Here is a 16,558-nt window from a genome sequence, read left to right on the forward strand (position 1 = left end):
ACCAAGACTTGGGCCCCTTAGTCCTTTACACAGGCACACACCCACACACCCACACACCAGGAGATGGGCCAGGCCTCGCCCTGCATCCAGTCCCCCAAGGCCTGGGCTTGGACCTAACAAAAGGTTATAATGAACCCAGACAAGCTGAGAGGGACTCAGCTTTCCTGGCAGAGGACAGAAAGAAAGGAAGGGTTCCCATCCTTTATAGCTGCAGGGACTCCAAGGGCTTCGGGTTACAAGGGAATAGTGTCCTGCCCCTCTCCATACTCTTGGTCCAAGGCAGCCACCCTCTGCCCTTGGCTGACTGACTGATCTGATTGATCCCAGATCTCAGCTTAGAGGTGACTTCTTCCAGGAAGCCTTCCTGGTTTTTCTCTCCAGGATGGCATGAGAGACCCTTCCTTTGACCTCCCATAGCCTCACATAGTCACAGCCCTGAGTAGGTGCCAGGCGCTTCCCTTTGTGGCCTCATCTGCCCCTTCCCCTTTGTAGGGCCAAGTTCATGGACCAGACTGTGTGGGGTGAGGGACAGGTTGGGGACAGGGTCTTTCTCTATTATCTCAAGAATCTTTTGAGTGTTACCCAGTACCTAGCCTTGAACTTGAAGCTCTAAGATGTCACAGGTCATGGGGCAATGATCCCCAAGTTATTTTTCACCCTAAGTTTCTAAGGGTCTTCTCCATTGTCTGGGGGAAGGTGTGTTTGCCAGAGAGATTCAGCATGGCGTGCTGGGTAGGAGCTCAGGCCCTGGGGCAGAATGCCTTGTTTCTGATCCTGGCTCTCTCACATCTGCCGTGGGTAAGTCAGGGAATCTCAGCCTCAGTTTCCTCATCTGCAAAGCAGAGGTGGTTGTAATATCCCCTCCATAGGGTTGCTGAGAGGAGCAAATATGACAACAGAGAGACTGCCCCTAGCACATAGGAGGTACCCAGACAGAGGGTCAGCATCACTGCCCCAGTTGAGGGGACCTAGGAGTTGTGACCTTCACACCCAGGCAGTCACAGCTTTGGGCTGCACAAATGTGAATTAGTGAACAGAGCACTCCACAGAGAAAATCACCCCTCCCTGTTTGTCAGCTTTTAGCAGCTGAAACTGGAGAGGGCCTGGACAGGGTGTGAACCTCGCTGCTCCCGTCGCCCTGGTTCCTAATGACAGGTGTTGGAGCTGATGTTCACACCTGAGTTAATGACAGGGTCAGGCCTGATAGTGCAGGTCACTGAAGACAGCGTCCGGCCAAGTGGGGAGGGTCAGGAGGGGACCGACTTCCACCCTCCTGCTCTGTGACTAAAAGCACAGCCCCAGCCAGCCTTTACTTCTTGGCTGTGCTTCCTGGGGTGAGCTGGTTGGCCTCTCTGTGCCTCTGTCTTCTCACCTGTAGAATGGGCACAAGCATAGTACCTGCCTGGTGATATGGTTGGTATGAGGATTAAATGAAATAAAGCAGGAAAGGGTTAAGAATTATAGGAAGCCTCAATCCATGGCAGTTATAACGAATATAACTATCGAGCGAATGCAGATAAGGCACCTACTATGTGCCTGACCTGGATGCCAATGGACAGGTTATACACCGCACAACTCCAGGGGTGCCATCGGGGGGGATGGGGTAGATGTGGAGGACAATCTCCCTGCACTTGATGGAGTTATGCTTAATCACGTCTCGCGGGCAGAGGGAACCAGGCAGAGGCAGCTGTCCCCAGCAGGACATAGAACTGGATGGATGTCTCCAGCCCAGTGGCTCTGGTGCTTCCTATCTGGTCTGAAGTGAGAGCTGTCAGGGTGGAGACCTGAGAAATCAGGGAGGACTTTCCTGGGAAAATATCCAACCTGTCTTGAGGAAGAGGTGGGTGTTTAAGATCTAGCTTTGGAGTTAGACTAAATTCTGCCTGTTTGATTTTGGCAGGGAAATTTGGCCTCACTGAGCCTAATCTTTGCTATCTGTAAAATAGGACTAATCTTTCTCTTCCACCCAGACCTGGGTCCCAGTGAGCACCCAGCAGCCTGGTCTGGCCTCCCAACCTCACCTGGGTAGAGCGCTATAAGAATAGCCTAGTCATAATGCGGGGAACTGGCATAGGAAGCAAGCCCAAGGCTTTGGAGGTGGTAAAAGGGCCACGTGCCCTCCTGGAAGCTGGCTAGGGTACCCCGAGCCTTTTGGTAGTTATGAGCACAGAGTTTGATGTAGCCAGGTGTGAGTTTAAGCCCCATCTCTGCCTCTCCTGAGCTGTGTGGGCAGGTCATTTAACATCTCAGTCTCAGTTTCCTCATCTGTGAAATGGGAGCGATGATAGCAACCCCCCAACTGGCGAGGTCGCTGGTTGGATCAAGAGAGAAAATGTACATGATGATCCCAGCCCCAGACCTGGCTCACAATGAATGCCCAGTGAACCATAGCAGCCAATGTCTGTAATCACACACTGCTAAGCTCAGGCAGCTGGTCTCCTTCCAGCTGTGGAGGCTGCAGCCTGGGTAGGGCATGGAGTCAGCTGACTCTCACCCATCCATCCCAACATTCACGTGGATCCCCTTAGGCAGATAGGTGGAGAGACAGACACACGTGCACACATTTATCAGTGACAGCTGGAAAGCCTGAAAGATTTGACAGCGAGGCTTTCCCTGTCAGCAAAGCCCACCTCCAGCCACACGGGTGATTGGACTTCAGCGATCTGCATAGCCATTTCTCAAGCACCTACTGTGTGCCTGGCACAGCCATGGATGTTACAGCATCTCATTCGGGCACTGTGGTGGTGTCACTTATTTCACAGAGAGTAACACTGAGGCCAAGAGTAAAGACACTCGCCTTGGGCTCACAGCTCACAAATGGCTGATCCTGGGGGCCCAGGGGCTCCTGAGGAGGGAAAGTAGGTCTCCGTACCAGGACCTGCGGCTAGTGGCAGCTGTCTCGGGACTGCCCTGGGCCAGATAGTGGAGTCACTGGCTTTTGCATTCTCTGATTCTGCCCCAGAAACCCTTCCCAGCCTCTTTTCTCTCTGGCTTTGCCCTCACTTGCCTAGTCTTTCTCTTGGCAGAGGGAACGAAACCTGATGAATTAGATTCAGAACAGAACCAGCCGAACCTATAAGGATGACTGCTAAAGGTGGCATTTCAGGCATCGTCAGGGGCAGTCATCTGGGGACAGGGAGTTTGAGGAGAGAGGCTAAACTCAATGCACACCTAAGAAGGGGGAGGGACATCAGGAGGGTCCTGGGGGCTGGGGAAAAAACTACCTTTGAGAGCATTTCCAAGGTTCCTTGTCAAGGGAGGAGGACCCAGGATTCCCACGTGTCACCACAGCCTGCCACCATCCCAGGCGGCCTGCCCTGGCCTGCTACAGCCTGTTTTGGGAGTGGGAAGAGGGAAATAGCTTCTGGTCTTTGTTCTTTCTGCTTTTGGTTCGTCTTCTGTGTTACAACCTCCTGAGCCTGGGGAGAGAGGCCCCTGGTACCCCTTGCTGTCTGCAGGTCGAGCCCTGCCCTTCCCCCACTTCTCCCTGCCTCTAGAGCTAGCAGCCCATGCTGGGCCATCAGCCCAGCCTCTCTTGCCTGGGCATTGCAGTAGCCTCTTCACAGTTCCTGCTTCCACCCCAACACCCCAGTTCTTGCCCCATGGCAGCCAGGGAGCTCTTTGCAAAATGAAAATCTCATTCTGTCCCCCTGCCGCTTTAAGCCCCGCCCCAGGCTTCCCTTTGCTGCTGTCCTGCACAACACGGAGGCAGGCCGTTCATCCTCGCCTTTCCACACTGCATCCAGCCACTTGGCCTTTGCCCACACTGTTCCTCTGCCTGGAATGCTCTTCCCACAGCTCTTGGCTTGCTTCCTCTTCCTCTTCCGTGGTTCGCCACTGCTCCTCAAGGAAGCACTCCCTCACTTCTCTGCTGGAGCAGACCCACCTCTTCTGTTGTCTCCCCATCTTCTTTGTGGCTCTTATCTCAGCAGCCATTGGATTCGGCAGTGTGTGGTGGCCAGATGGGGGTGAATACCTATCTTCCCAAGAGACTGGCTTGCGTGGCCCATGGGCTGAGTGAATGAATGAGAGTGATCCGTGGGGACTACGGCCAAGACTCTCTCCCTCCTTCAACATCTCACAGCGACAAACGCACCGGACACACACCCTGACCAAGAAGGTGGAGCTGGGTTTTTATCTGTAGACAGGAATGTGAGGGCCAGAGCAGAGAGTGCCCACTGCCCCCATCTGGTCCCCTTCCATGAGCTCAGTAAATAGATGGCAACAGTGATAAGCTGAGGTAGTGGAGGCAAAGCAGCCCTGAGCCAGCCTGGCGGGCTTCTGGAGGAGGGGGCATCTAGGACCAGAAGAGAAAGCACCGAGGAGCATGAGACGGTGAGGTGTGCATCCATGTGCATAAACCTGAAAAGGCAATTCCATATAATGTTTCTGGACACGGACATGGGTATGTTTTGAAAGTATAAAACAGGCTTAGGAAGAAACCAGCAGCTCCAGAATTACACTACCCCTGAAGAAGGGGCTAAGGGATAATGGACGATTTTATTTTTAAACAAAATCTGAAGGATATATGGCAACGTGGCAACAACAGCTAGATAGTGGCGGTAGGAGTCTCTTCAGGATTTTTCTGCACGTTTGAGTTAGGTCATGCATTTTCAAGTGTTTTAAAGTGAGGGGTGGGATGGACAAGGAAAGCTGACAGCTGGAATAGCATGGGAGGCACAGCCGGTGTCCTGCATCTCAGCGTCAGGTCAATAGGAAAAGAAAGGATCTAGGGGAAGAAGAGGAGGTGGCCTCAGGAGGGGAAGGTACACAAAGGCCTGGGATGCAAGAGTGGAGGGTAAACAGGAAGGTTTTGGATGGGGAGACAAATAGAAATGCTGGGTGTGTGGGAGGGTAACAGGGAAAGGTGTGAACATATAAGAGGCTCTAAGGTTGAGTCCTAGCTGGGAACAGCCACCCTAAATTATAACTGTTTTCTTTTTTACATAATTATTTCCCTCATCCCTCTTCCAGGTGAGGCTCAGAGTTTCAGTAACGCGTCCGAGACTCTCGCATGCTCTGCCCTGAGCATTTTGAGATGGTAGCAGGCAGGCCAGCTTGTGGGGTGCCCCACCTATCCACCAATCAGCCCTTTCCTGGGCAGAGGGGTTTTGTCTTGTGATTCTAAATGCACATCAGGCCGTTGGCTGGCTGGCAGCCCCACCCACTCGCTGCCTGCTGACCCTGGAAGACTGCGAGCTGCAGGAAACAGTTGCAAGAAACAGTCGGGTGCAGAATTCTTTGTTGCCCCAGCTTCCTGGGCTCAGATTTCAGACTCATACCTTTTAAGGTTTTCTCCATCCAAGATGTGGGGACTTTTTGGTTTCAGTTGAAGGATGAGGAAGGATTCTAAGCCTGCGCCACCTGGGTCCTGTGGCTCCAGAAAAGGAGCTTGACTCTTCCCAACTACAAAACGGGCACCCAAACCCCCAGGTTACTGAGGGTGGAAGCTGAGGCGTATGGGCAGGGACGGGGGGCAAGGTGGGCAGAGTAGGAAGAGCCTGGGTTTGGGAGCTGAGAACCCGTCTTCCAGGCCCAGGTGTGCCGCTCGTCAGCTGTGCCATGGCCACATTCCTGCCTCTCTCTGGTTTTTGCTCCTTATTGCTGGAGTGTAGGCTTCATTTTGTGTGCCGTGTGGTTGCTCCCAACCTTCCCACCCCCCGACCCCCGCCCCAGAATGGTGCCTGGCCCATAGTAGGTGCTCTGCAAACAGTGGCGGAAGGTCTGTTTTGAATCTGCGAATTGGAGCATGTGGGATTGTGGAGAGGACTGGAGATGACATGTAGTGGGTGCTTAATAAATGATGCCAGGGTCTTAAACCCGGAATGCTGTCCTGTCACCCAGAGATGCCGAGTTCAGCTTGAGCCCCGTTTAAATCTTGCAGAAATCTTCCAGACACACCCTGATATTATCCAAAACGGCTTGAATGTCTGTGTGTGTCTGTAACAGGAGCCCAAAAGCACACGCCTGACATGGGCCCAGAGGTGGGGCGGCCTTCTCTAGGTGGAAACAGATTAGGCCATGAATGGGAGCCATAGTTACTACACCAACAACCCTCAGCTTAGGATCTACTTCCCCAGGACTCACAGCTGGGCGTGGAGGAATTTACTGCCTAATTACCATAGAAGTTTCTGGTAGGGAGAGTATCAGTCAATTGACCAATCAACCTGGTATTTATTAGGTGCTTCCTGTGTACTGCTTTCTTTCAAGACTTCCTTCCCGCAGAGATCTAGGATTCTTCCTCCCTGTGCTCCCCCAAGTTCCATAACACATTGCTGTGGCTGGTTCCCAGTTCCCAGCCCTGGCTAAACATTAGAATCATCTGAGGAGCTTTAAAAGCATTGGCCAGGCCCTGCTGAAGACCAGTTAAGTCAGAATCTCTGGGGCAGGGCCCAGACCTCAGTCTTTTGATGTGCAGCGAGGGGTGCGAACCACATATTTCTCCCCGCGGCCTCGCCCCATCTTGTCTTAGAGTTACGTGCGCCTTGTTTTCCCCGTTCAGCCGCAGTTGCCCAGTCTGTCTCACTCTGTTCTTTTATTCTGAACTTTTCCATATCATTCTGTTTCAGGTACGTGTCTTGTAAAATGGCCTAGAGCTGACTTTTGTTTTATTTTTATGTTCTCATCTGAGAGTCTTTATCTTGTAACAGGCGAGTTTAACTCATTCACGTTTATTACTATGACTGATGCGTTCGGACCTATTGTCTTGTATTTCCTATTTATCACGCTTTCTCTTTGTTTCTTTTGCGCTCTTTTCCTGCATTTTAGTGGACTGAGCTATATCTTCACAAATAAAATTAGGATGTAAGGGCTGAATGGGCAGAGCAGGTGGAAATACTCTGACCCAGGTGATCCGAATCTTTGTAATTATAGTTGTGGGGTGCTTTTCTTAATCCTGCCTATTAGGCTATAAACCTTTGGACAGTAAGGACTTACTCATCTTTTGGAGGAGCCTTTCTGTAGCCCTTAATTCCAGGCCTTGCATAGACTCGAGGCTCAATAAATAGGTTTAAATTGAACAGACTTTTATAACATGTCTTCAGTAACTCCGTCCGCGGGGGCTTGGTAATAGAGAAGGGCCTGTGCCCAGGGCCTGTAAGGGGGGCGGAGATATGACAGGGAGTTGGGGGGTGGGGATATTCAGCAGTAATTGAATATCTGAAAATACTGACTAGAGAACCAGCTGGAGTGGCAGCGGTCACCAGCACAGACACTGGCTAACCCCGTGGCCCCGGGCAAGTTGCCCCTTCTCCCCGGCTCCGTTTCTTCATCCGCAGTGGGTGTGATGATAGTACCGACCTCAGCATCAGCACTGACCTCAGCGCGTTGTTCTGAGGATGGAAGTTGAACACGTGTCAAGATCTAGGTAGGGCGTGGCCTAAGGAGGTGGGTTCTTTCCCCACTTCGCCCCGCTTCCCGCCCCAGAGGCCTGCCCAGAGGGAAAGGCTGGGAGCCCCCCATGGTAGCATCTTAGAAGAATGACTCAGCCTCAGTTATCGCCCCTGATTGTTACCCAAACATCTTTGTACTGACAAAGATGTTAACATGATGCAAATCGCTGTGCCTCCCCTGGGTGGTGAACACCTTTGCTCCACCATCCTGTCTCTCCACGTCTCCCCAGTGTCTCCCTCTCTTTCTGTGGGTTGGTATTGATGGTTATTTTTGTTTTGAGGAGGTGACTCTCAAGCCTGTACAAATCCTGGCGCTGCTACTTCCCAGCTGGGTGATCTTGGGCCGGTTCCTTCACTCCTCTGAGCCTCAGTTCTCTTCATCTTGAAAATGGGAGACCGAAGTTGATGTGCTATAAGACATCTGTTCAACTCAACACCTATTCATTGAGCCCCAAGCCTATGCAAGGCCTGGAATTAAGGGCTACAGAAGGGCTCCTCTAAAAGACGTATTGTCCTTATTGTCCAAAAGTTTATAGCCTACTAGGCAGGATTAAGAAAGTGCCCCAGTAACTATAGGGCGCCTACCTCCGAGGGCTGCGAGATTTCAATGGGTAAGGCATGAAAGGGCTGAGCAGGCGATAAGCACCTCATAGGTGCTCTCAGTGCTTAGTTGTTGTTCGTATTCAGCACTCATTTCCTGAGTGCCTACGGTGTGTTCCTTTATGTCGGGGACAGCACAGATGTCCGAGAGTGACAAGCTTTTGCAGTCTCAGCCAGGCAGTGTTTAAAGAAGGTGGAGACCGGGGCCACCCAGCCCCCAAGGTGAGCCTCCCACCAGATCTGGAGATTTCTAGGGAGCCACTCAAGCCCTGGAGGCAGGCAGTGCCCAGGAGAAGGGACCATGGCCAGCGGGAGGCCAGGCCCCCTCCCTGGGAGGGAGGAGGCTGGTTCCCAGAGAAGTGTGCACTCCTCTACATTCCAGACATTCTGAGGCTCATGCCTGCTGCTCCTGCCTGCTCCTGTACACACCCATTGAGGCAGAATTAACCCCAAAAGGGAGGAACTGTAGATGTGATCAAGGGCCGGAACATGAGGACTGACTCAGGTCTGGAAGGTGAGGTGGCTTTGGCCAGGGAAGGCGGGCCATCTCCATCAGACAGGCCCTGTCCCCACCAGTTCCCATCTCTGTACATTGAAAGAGAACAAGTTGGGCTGTGATCGATGAGGGACAGAACAGTCTGGGGCAGGAAGGAACAACTGGGGCAGTTACTGGGGTGTGATCTGCTCCCCGGAGTGGCAGTTCAGAAAAGAGGTCATTCTCCCAGCCTGGAGGGAGGGATGGCAGGGGAGCAAGCCAAGTGCCCTTGGCTCTACCCCCATGGCCTGTAGGTAAGGATGCTGCAGCTCTAGGGGCCTGGGGAAAGGTGTCAGGCTGTGGTCTGTGTGTCCTGGCACACTACACCCAGGCACCACACTATTGGGTGCAATTGGGAGCCCCTGGATTATTTTGGAGTCAGGCAGCCAGGGACCTTTAGACAGGATCTGGCTTTGGGCATATGTCTGGCCAGGCTGTGTGGATCTGGCGGGAAAGGGGCAGGGAGCAAAGGGAATGACCATTTATTATGTGTCCCTGGGTACCAGGCACTGAGCAAGGCAGAGAGATGTTCCAAACATTTATCATCTTCATCAGGGCAAAACTGATACTTGCTTTGGGCTTAGAGCAAAGTGGTCCAGAGCCCCCAGAATCGCCCCAGGATGTGCTGTACAATACAATAACCACTAGGTGTGCTGCCAGTGAAAACTACACTTCAAAGCCAGGCTTTGAAGACATAGTATGAAAAAAGGAATCTAAAATATCTGATTAATGATGTTGTTCTGTTGGCTACCTGTCAAAATAATATTTAGATAAGTTAGATTGAATAAAAAACATAAAAATTAAGTTCACCTCTTTCTTTCGATGTTTTTTATGTGGCTACTAGAAAAATTTAAATTACAAATGTGGCTCGTATTCTCTTCCTATTGGACAGCGGTGGTCTTAAACGCAAAGTGACATAGCACCCAGCCCCTGTCCCCTCGGGCACGTTTCCCACCTATTAAATGTGACTTTCTGTTTGCTACTGGGCCAGCAGACGCCATGGCCCCCTTGAATGGATGAGGAAAGTTAGGCTAGGCAGGTGAAATAACACATGTTGTTACTCCAAACGCTTCAGTGCATTTGACTGTTGCTTGGATGAGCTCTGTGCCAGGTGCTGTCAATGTAGCGGTGAATAAAATAGACAAAAGCCTCAGCAATCCTGAGCTTTCGTGATGTGACAGCCATGTCAAGGATCATCTCCTTGAACTGTCTCAACACTCTGTGCTGGGATCAGTTCTTATCTCCATTTCACAGGTGAGAAAACTGAAGCACAGAGAGGCGAAGGAACCTGCCCGAGCCCACACCCAGGTCAGGGCGACAATGCAGTCTTCGTTCTTTCCCCATGCCAGGCTGACTCAGTTTCCCTCCCTGCAGGCAGGATAGAGAAGAGAATGGGCCAGCTGGTGCAGCATGACTTGGATGAGGAGAGCTGAAGGCAGCAAACAAGGTGGCTCTGTGCAGGCTGGAGGGTTGGCTGTTCATTCGTGGTGTCCTTGGTAGGCTTAGGTCTCTCCTGGGGGCAGGAGGGCCACGAAGCAGGTACTTCTGGTGGCTGCTGAGCCTGGGAAGGAGGTGGAGAGACCAAGCAAGACAAGTGGGCTTGCAGCCAGGAGACTGAGTCTCAGCCAGGGCAGTCCTGGAGGTGACCCACGAACAGACACCCACAGAGGGCATGGCCAGTGCAAAAGCCCTGAGGCAAGAAAGAGCTCTGTCGACTGGGGCAGTGAGGCTGGTCACAGGGCTGAGAGCTGAGAGCTGAGGGTGGGAGGGACTTATGCTGGGGGCCTCGTGGGCCTGGGCAGGAGTGTGAGCTCAAATCTGGGAGCATTTGGGGGCACTTGCAAGTTTGAAGCCGGACAGTGGCGTGATCTGGTAGCATTATGGAAAGAACTCTCTGACGAATGCGCAGAAGTTGGCTCAGAGAGGCAAGAGTTGGGGTGCAGGGAGATGGTTGGGTTGGCCATTGCATTGGTCCAGGTATGAAATGGCGACATTGATCAGGTGGAGACGCAGGGGCAGAGGGAGGATGGAAGCACAGAAGAGCCGTTCCCAGGGGGAAAGGGGGGGAGGGAGAGGCGGGGATCAAGGCGGTTCTTGGGGTTCTGCTTGAACAACCGGGTAGACGTGCCCTCCCCACCCTCCCTTCTGCGGTTTCCTCCTGTAGACAGGAGAGAGTTCTCAGAGCAGCAGAAAGACCCGTGGTGGAAACGCCCGACACCTCTCAAATCCCCAAGCCTAATGACACGCCCCTCAGCCCAGACCCGAGATCCTTCGGCCGGGCCGGGCCGGGATCTGCGTCCTGCGGGTACCCGTGCACCAGCCTCTCCCTGCAGGGACTGGAGGAGACATTGCCAGATATCGATGTTACTTGTGAATTCCCCACGCCCGGCTGAGGCAACATCCACGAGGCGGAACCAGAGCGCGTCTGGGCTTGCACGCACATCAGTGTGAACGGTGCAGGCGGCCTGGAGTCTTTCTTTAGCTCCCCAGAGCCAGCAGGTTCTGAAGTTGGGCCTTGGCTGCTGGCTTTTATCAATTCCTTAAAAGGAACCCAAATTCCTAGACGGTGACCCCAGGTGAAAGCAGAGAGCCTGGGCTCCCCTCCAAGGCACCATTTCATATCTACTCTATTGATGAATCCCTACCCCAGCCCTATGGTATGCCTACTGCCATGACCCCCATTGACAAATGGAGAAACTGAGGCCTGGGGAGGCTAAGTAACTCACAGCTTAAAAAGACTGAGTGAGGATTCAAATCCAGGATGTTCGCTTTCAGTCTGGGAGCTTAACCACAGGCGGTACTGCAGTATGGCTACTCTGCAGAAAGGGTGAGGACGTCTGAACAAAACTAAAGTGGGAGTACTGGGCTGGGGGCGAGGGTCCCCCGAGATGCCTGTGTTTTCTTTCTTTGCCCACATGAAGCATCCGTGGTGACCAGACCATGGGCTGTCCTGGGTCACACTGGGCATCGCAGGGCCCTGAGTTCCAGTCCCAGCTCCCCACTTTGCAGCTGACCTCCTTGGCTATGAAGCAGGTTGGACTGTGGTTATTGAGTTTCTAACTCCTGGGGACAGAGCGGGGTACCTGATGCCACGTGAGGCTCCCAGGCCTGCTCCCTACAGTTCCAGAGCTCTGAATACATCCTGGGACACAAAGCGGTTCCTGTTCTACGCTGGCACCTGTGGGCTCAGACCCAAAAGCTCTTGTTTGTCCCTTAGTGCAGCCTCAAACCCATTCCTGGAGCTCTAAGGCAGTGCCAGGCAGCCCCCCCAGTCGGCCTGCTCCCTGTTTTTTCCTCCTTCCTGTTTTTTCCTCCTTGTGCCTGGATTCTCATATGCAGACCAGTCCAAATAAGTGATGCTGCCTGTCACATCTTGGACAGGACCCAGGCCCTTCTGGATGCACACCAGACTCCGGCTTCTTCAGCCAGGAGAAGAAAACCAGGGTCGGTTCTCTGGAGAAACAGCCCCAGTCTGCCAGTATGACCCTCACCTGGCCTGTGAAACCCACTCACAGCCCCTGACTGCAGCCTGGACTGGGCCGAGGCAGCCATTTCTGGGGACAGCTAAGTCCTGGGTCCCATCAGCTTTTCCCAGATTAGGCCTTGGGCCGTGGCATCCTATGTTCTCCCTACCTGTCCACAGGTGGGCATCCTGGATGTCCCATCACCCAGAAGCATAGCATCTGCTTCTATAGGGGTTTGCCAGAAAATCCAGAAATAGAAAGAACCTTAAAAAAAAAAAAAAAAAAAACTATAAACAATTTCCTAATTCCCCAGTTTCCCCTAATGTCCTTTTTCTGTTCTAGGATCCCATGTCATGTTTAGTTGTCATTGTCATCCTAGTCTCCTCCTGTCTGACATGCCCCAGTCTGGTCTTCCATGACCTTGACACTTTTGAAGAGGTTCAGTCAGGCGTTTTTTGGACCAGCCTCAATTTGGGTTTGTCTGCTGGCTCCTAGCAATGAGATGGAGGTTATGTGTCATTGGGATGGGTTCTGTGGATGTGACCCCGTGTCCTCAGTGCCTGGGGTCAGGACTCCCACATGTAGTTAAAGTTTTTTCAGAAGGAACCTATTTTACATGACCAAACACCATTGGCAAGCAGGGGTCCCCAGGAGAGAAGGAGGGTCCTGGGCAGAACTGCATGCACAGTTTAGGGGGCAATGTAAAGAATTCGTTTCATTGCAAATGGCAACCTCTGCAGGGAGTAAAAGTGCAACAAATACGTGTTGGCAAACAAATGTCATCGTCACCATTTCGGAGCCCCTACAGTGTGCTAGGCGATTCAGGTTCCTTCATTTAGTGCCTCTGGTGTGCCAGGCACTGTTTAGGTCCTGATGAAACCAGCAGTGACACCTCATCTGTAAGCTTAAATCTCAAATCTGCTTTGGGGCCCCCCGAGACACTGCTCTGAACCTCCAACTCAGTCCTCAAACCCCAAAGTGGTCTTTGACACTCAATTCTGGTGTTTCCAGAAGTGACCCAGACCCTCCTCCACCCCCTCACTTAACTAGGTAGGATGTACCACTCCCATTTTACAGATGATGAAATTGAGCCCCTCCAAGGTTGCACCGATGATTGGTGCAGTCAGGATTTGAATCCTGTCTGGCTCCAGGCACCAGCTGCCCCGCTTGTGACCTTGGACTGGTGCCTTCGCTTCCAAGGGCCTAGGTTTGCTCATCTGTGTAATGAGCAGGTGGGGCTGGATGACTTCTGAGGCAGCTGCCAGGGCCCACAGCCTCTGCTCTCGGCACCTGTGTCCGTGTTAAACTTCTGAGTAAGTGGAGGGAGGGCTGGGCATATCCCTTTCCCAAAATGTCACTCAGATCGCTTCCTTCTTCCCTCCTCTTCCAGAGTGGGTGGAGGTGCCAAGTGAGTGCCATCTATGTGGGTGGGACAGGACTGGGAGGATGACAATGGGGAAGGGCTGTATCTTGGTCTCCATCAGATGCCCCCTGGTTACCGCCACGTCTGGCCGCCCCTTGTGGTTTATTAATGAGATGAAAAGCAGGACCTGCCGAGCCAGTTCCCACCTCTCTTGAGATCTTTGCTCCCTCCCTATGGGTTCCCTAACCTCCTGCATTCCTGGCATCGGGTTCGGGGACATACATTGGCTTCCGTGGCCAGCTGGATGGCAGTTTGAATGCAGGACCCTTTGGGGTCTCTAATTCAGAACCTCAGACCCTAAGGGTGAATGTGCTAGAACCATGCTCCAGAGGCCTGGGTTCAAATCCCAGCTCTGCTCTGCTTTCTGCTTTCTAATTGCTCTGTGCCTTAGTTTCCCCATCTGTAAAATGGGAGAACAGTGCTACTTCATAGCGTGGTAGGATTAAATGAGCTAATCTGTAGGTGACATGCTTAGCACGTGGTCAGCTCTCTGAGTGTTAACTAGCATCTTCCAGGCAGCTGGGTGTAACCTGGAGCTGGCCTGGCCTCCATGGAAAATAAGATAAAAAGCGAACCGACTCAAGAGGGTGAGAGAAGGAAAAAAACCTCTCTCACTTATAAATGGCACTTGCTAATTTTTTGGGAACGGCCTTGTTGAGATATATCTCATATACCATACAAGTCACTCATTTAAAGTGTATAATTCAACAGTTTTTAGTGTATTCACAGAATTATACAATCATCACCATAATCAATTTTAGAACACTTTCATCACCTCAGAAAGAAACTCCACATCCTTAGCAGTCAGTCACTCCCCATTCTCCTAGCCCCTGGAAACCACTCATCCGTTCTTTGCTTCGATGGATTTGTCTGTTCTAGTTATTTCATGTAAATGGAATCATACAACATGTGACCTTTTGTGTTTGGCGTAATGAAATGGTTTCAGGGTTTCTTAATATTGTAGCAGGTATTGGTTCTTCATCCCTTTTTCGGCCAAATCGTATTCCATTGTGTGAATAGACCACATTTTGTTATTCAGTTGATGAGCATTTGGGTGGTTTCCACTTTTTTTGGCTCTTGTGAATAGTGCTGCCATGAACATTTGCGTGCAAGTTTTGATGTAGATGTGTGTTTTCATTTCTCTTGGGCAGGTAGCAAGGAGTGGAATTGTTGGGTCTTATGGCAACTTTAATTTTTTGAGGAACTTCCAGACTGTTTTCTAAAGCAGGTGCACCATTTTACATTCCTGCCAGTATGTAAAATGTGCGAGGGTTCTGGGTTCTCCACATCCTCGCCAGCAATTGTTATGGCCTGTCTTTTTTATTATAGCCATCCAAGTGGATGGAAAGTGACATCACACTGTAGTTTGGGACACGTGGCATTTTAAATTAATCTGTTAAGTGCCTGCTGTGTACTGGGAGCCCTGCAGGATTGCCGCATGGGGTTGTTAACGGCCTGGACTTGGGACCTACCTGAGTTAGGATTCTGTCTCTGACATGTAATTACTGTGTGACTTTGTGAAAGTTACTGAACCTCTCTGGTCTTCAGTTTCCACATCTGTAAAGTGGGGATGATAAATAATGATTATCCATTGGGCCAACCTCTAACTCGAAAGGTTGTAATGAAGATTTAGTAGGAAGTGGGTGGAGAGCCTGGCATGTAAAAAGTAAATAAATATGGGCTCATACTATTATGGTGATTATGATTGTTGTATGGGCTCATGTGATTTTTATAGCCCCTCTATGAGTAGCTGTTAGCCCAGTATTTGATCATGTGGCGTCTAGAGCAAGACTGCCCAAGGAGAGAGTCCTGGCTCCACATTCACAAGCTGTGTGACCCTGGGCAAGTGCCTTGACATCTCTGAGCCTTGGTTTCCTCACCTATAAAGGGGCATACAAACCTCTCCTGGGGACTTGGGGTGAGGATGCTGTTGGGGCAATGCCTGCGAACCTGTCTGATGTCTGTGAGTGTCAAATTATCGTGATGCTCTGTGGTCATCCCCAGTCGATGGATGGAGAGACCGAGGCACATTAAGTAAGGTGCTTGCCTGAGACGGTCCAAATTGTAAAAAGCCCAACGAAACTTGGAACTTACGCCCATCTGACAGCAGGCTCCCGCTGAGCCCTTTTTTGTTCTCCACTAGGAGCCCAGTTCCCCAGGGCTGGCTGTCTCCCCGCCTCCCACCTACCCCGTGTCCCCTTCTTGGCACTGGGCTTTGAAGGACCCGAGCCAGGATGGGGTCCAGAAGGCGCTTTCTGTCACCTGCCACAACCAGCAAAGGGGCTAGACTGGGAGTACTCTAGACACATGATCAGACAGGGACCTGAGAGAGACGAAGGCCCCCACCTAACCCACAGTGCAGATTCCTGATGGTGGCCCAAACAGTCATAGGCTAAATATTTGGGTTGAGACTCGCTGCATCTGGGTGCAGCAGGCCAAGGTGAGGATCAGTGGCTGGGGTGGGGCTCAGGGACCCGGAAGTGCTCACGTTCCCCAGGTGGTCTGCCCAGCCAGGCAATGGGAGCAATGGGGGTTGGCCCATAACCCAGGAACAAGCCCTTACCCCTCTTTACCCAGTTCCTCCATCCACAGTATCCTCTTTTGAACATTTCTAGCCACTCCACTGAATACCAGCTTTCTCCACTGCAGGACTTCTCAGAGCCTTTACTGGCTCAGGAACTTATTGAGGGGTTGGTCGAGTTTTTCTAACTGCCTTGACTGATGAAGGCTTCATTCTAGGAGTGACTTAAAGAACTGAGATTCCTAGGACCCCACTTTGGGGAAGGCTGCCTCCTTAGTTGCCTTTGCAGAGGTTGTGGCCTGAGTCTTGTTTCCCCCTACTTCCTGTGTGTCCAGGCGTGGTACAGCGTAGGCCTTCAGGCAAAGGTTGGGACATGGACGGACAGCCTCATAGCTTGTTTGCTGTATCATCTCTGCCCTCCACTCCCACCCCTGGCTTCCCCTGATACCTGCAGTGTTGGACCTCAAACTCTGGCGGGTACCAGGGTCCCCTGGGGAACATGTAAAAACAACGGCACTAATAATACAGCTTCCTGGGCCTAGCTCTAGAGATCTGCATTTAGAGGGTCTGGGTTATACCTGGGAATCTGAAGGTTTCATGCCACAGTAGTTGGGTCCCAGGCCT

The 16,558-nt window shown here is 51.8% G+C and overlaps 1 protein-coding gene across 1 annotated transcript in view; it reads left to right on the top strand.

Moving 5' to 3' along the window:
- Positions 1-720: 720 nt before the first annotated feature.
- The window catches only part of PPL (periplakin), a 42,271-nt gene continuing 26,433 nt past the window's right edge, over positions 721-16,558 (top strand). Inside the window, exon 1 of the mRNA XM_011376616.2 lies at positions 721-798. Within this exon, the coding sequence (XP_011374918.1) occupies positions 721-798 (78 nt within the window). The remainder of the gene's footprint in view (positions 799-16,558) is intronic.

This window comes from Pteropus vampyrus, unplaced genomic scaffold (genome assembly GCF_000151845.1).
Source record: "Pteropus vampyrus isolate Shadow unplaced genomic scaffold, Pvam_2.0 Scaffold300, whole genome shotgun sequence".
In the NCBI taxonomy this organism is placed as follows: Eukaryota; Metazoa; Chordata; class Mammalia; order Chiroptera; family Pteropodidae; genus Pteropus; species Pteropus vampyrus.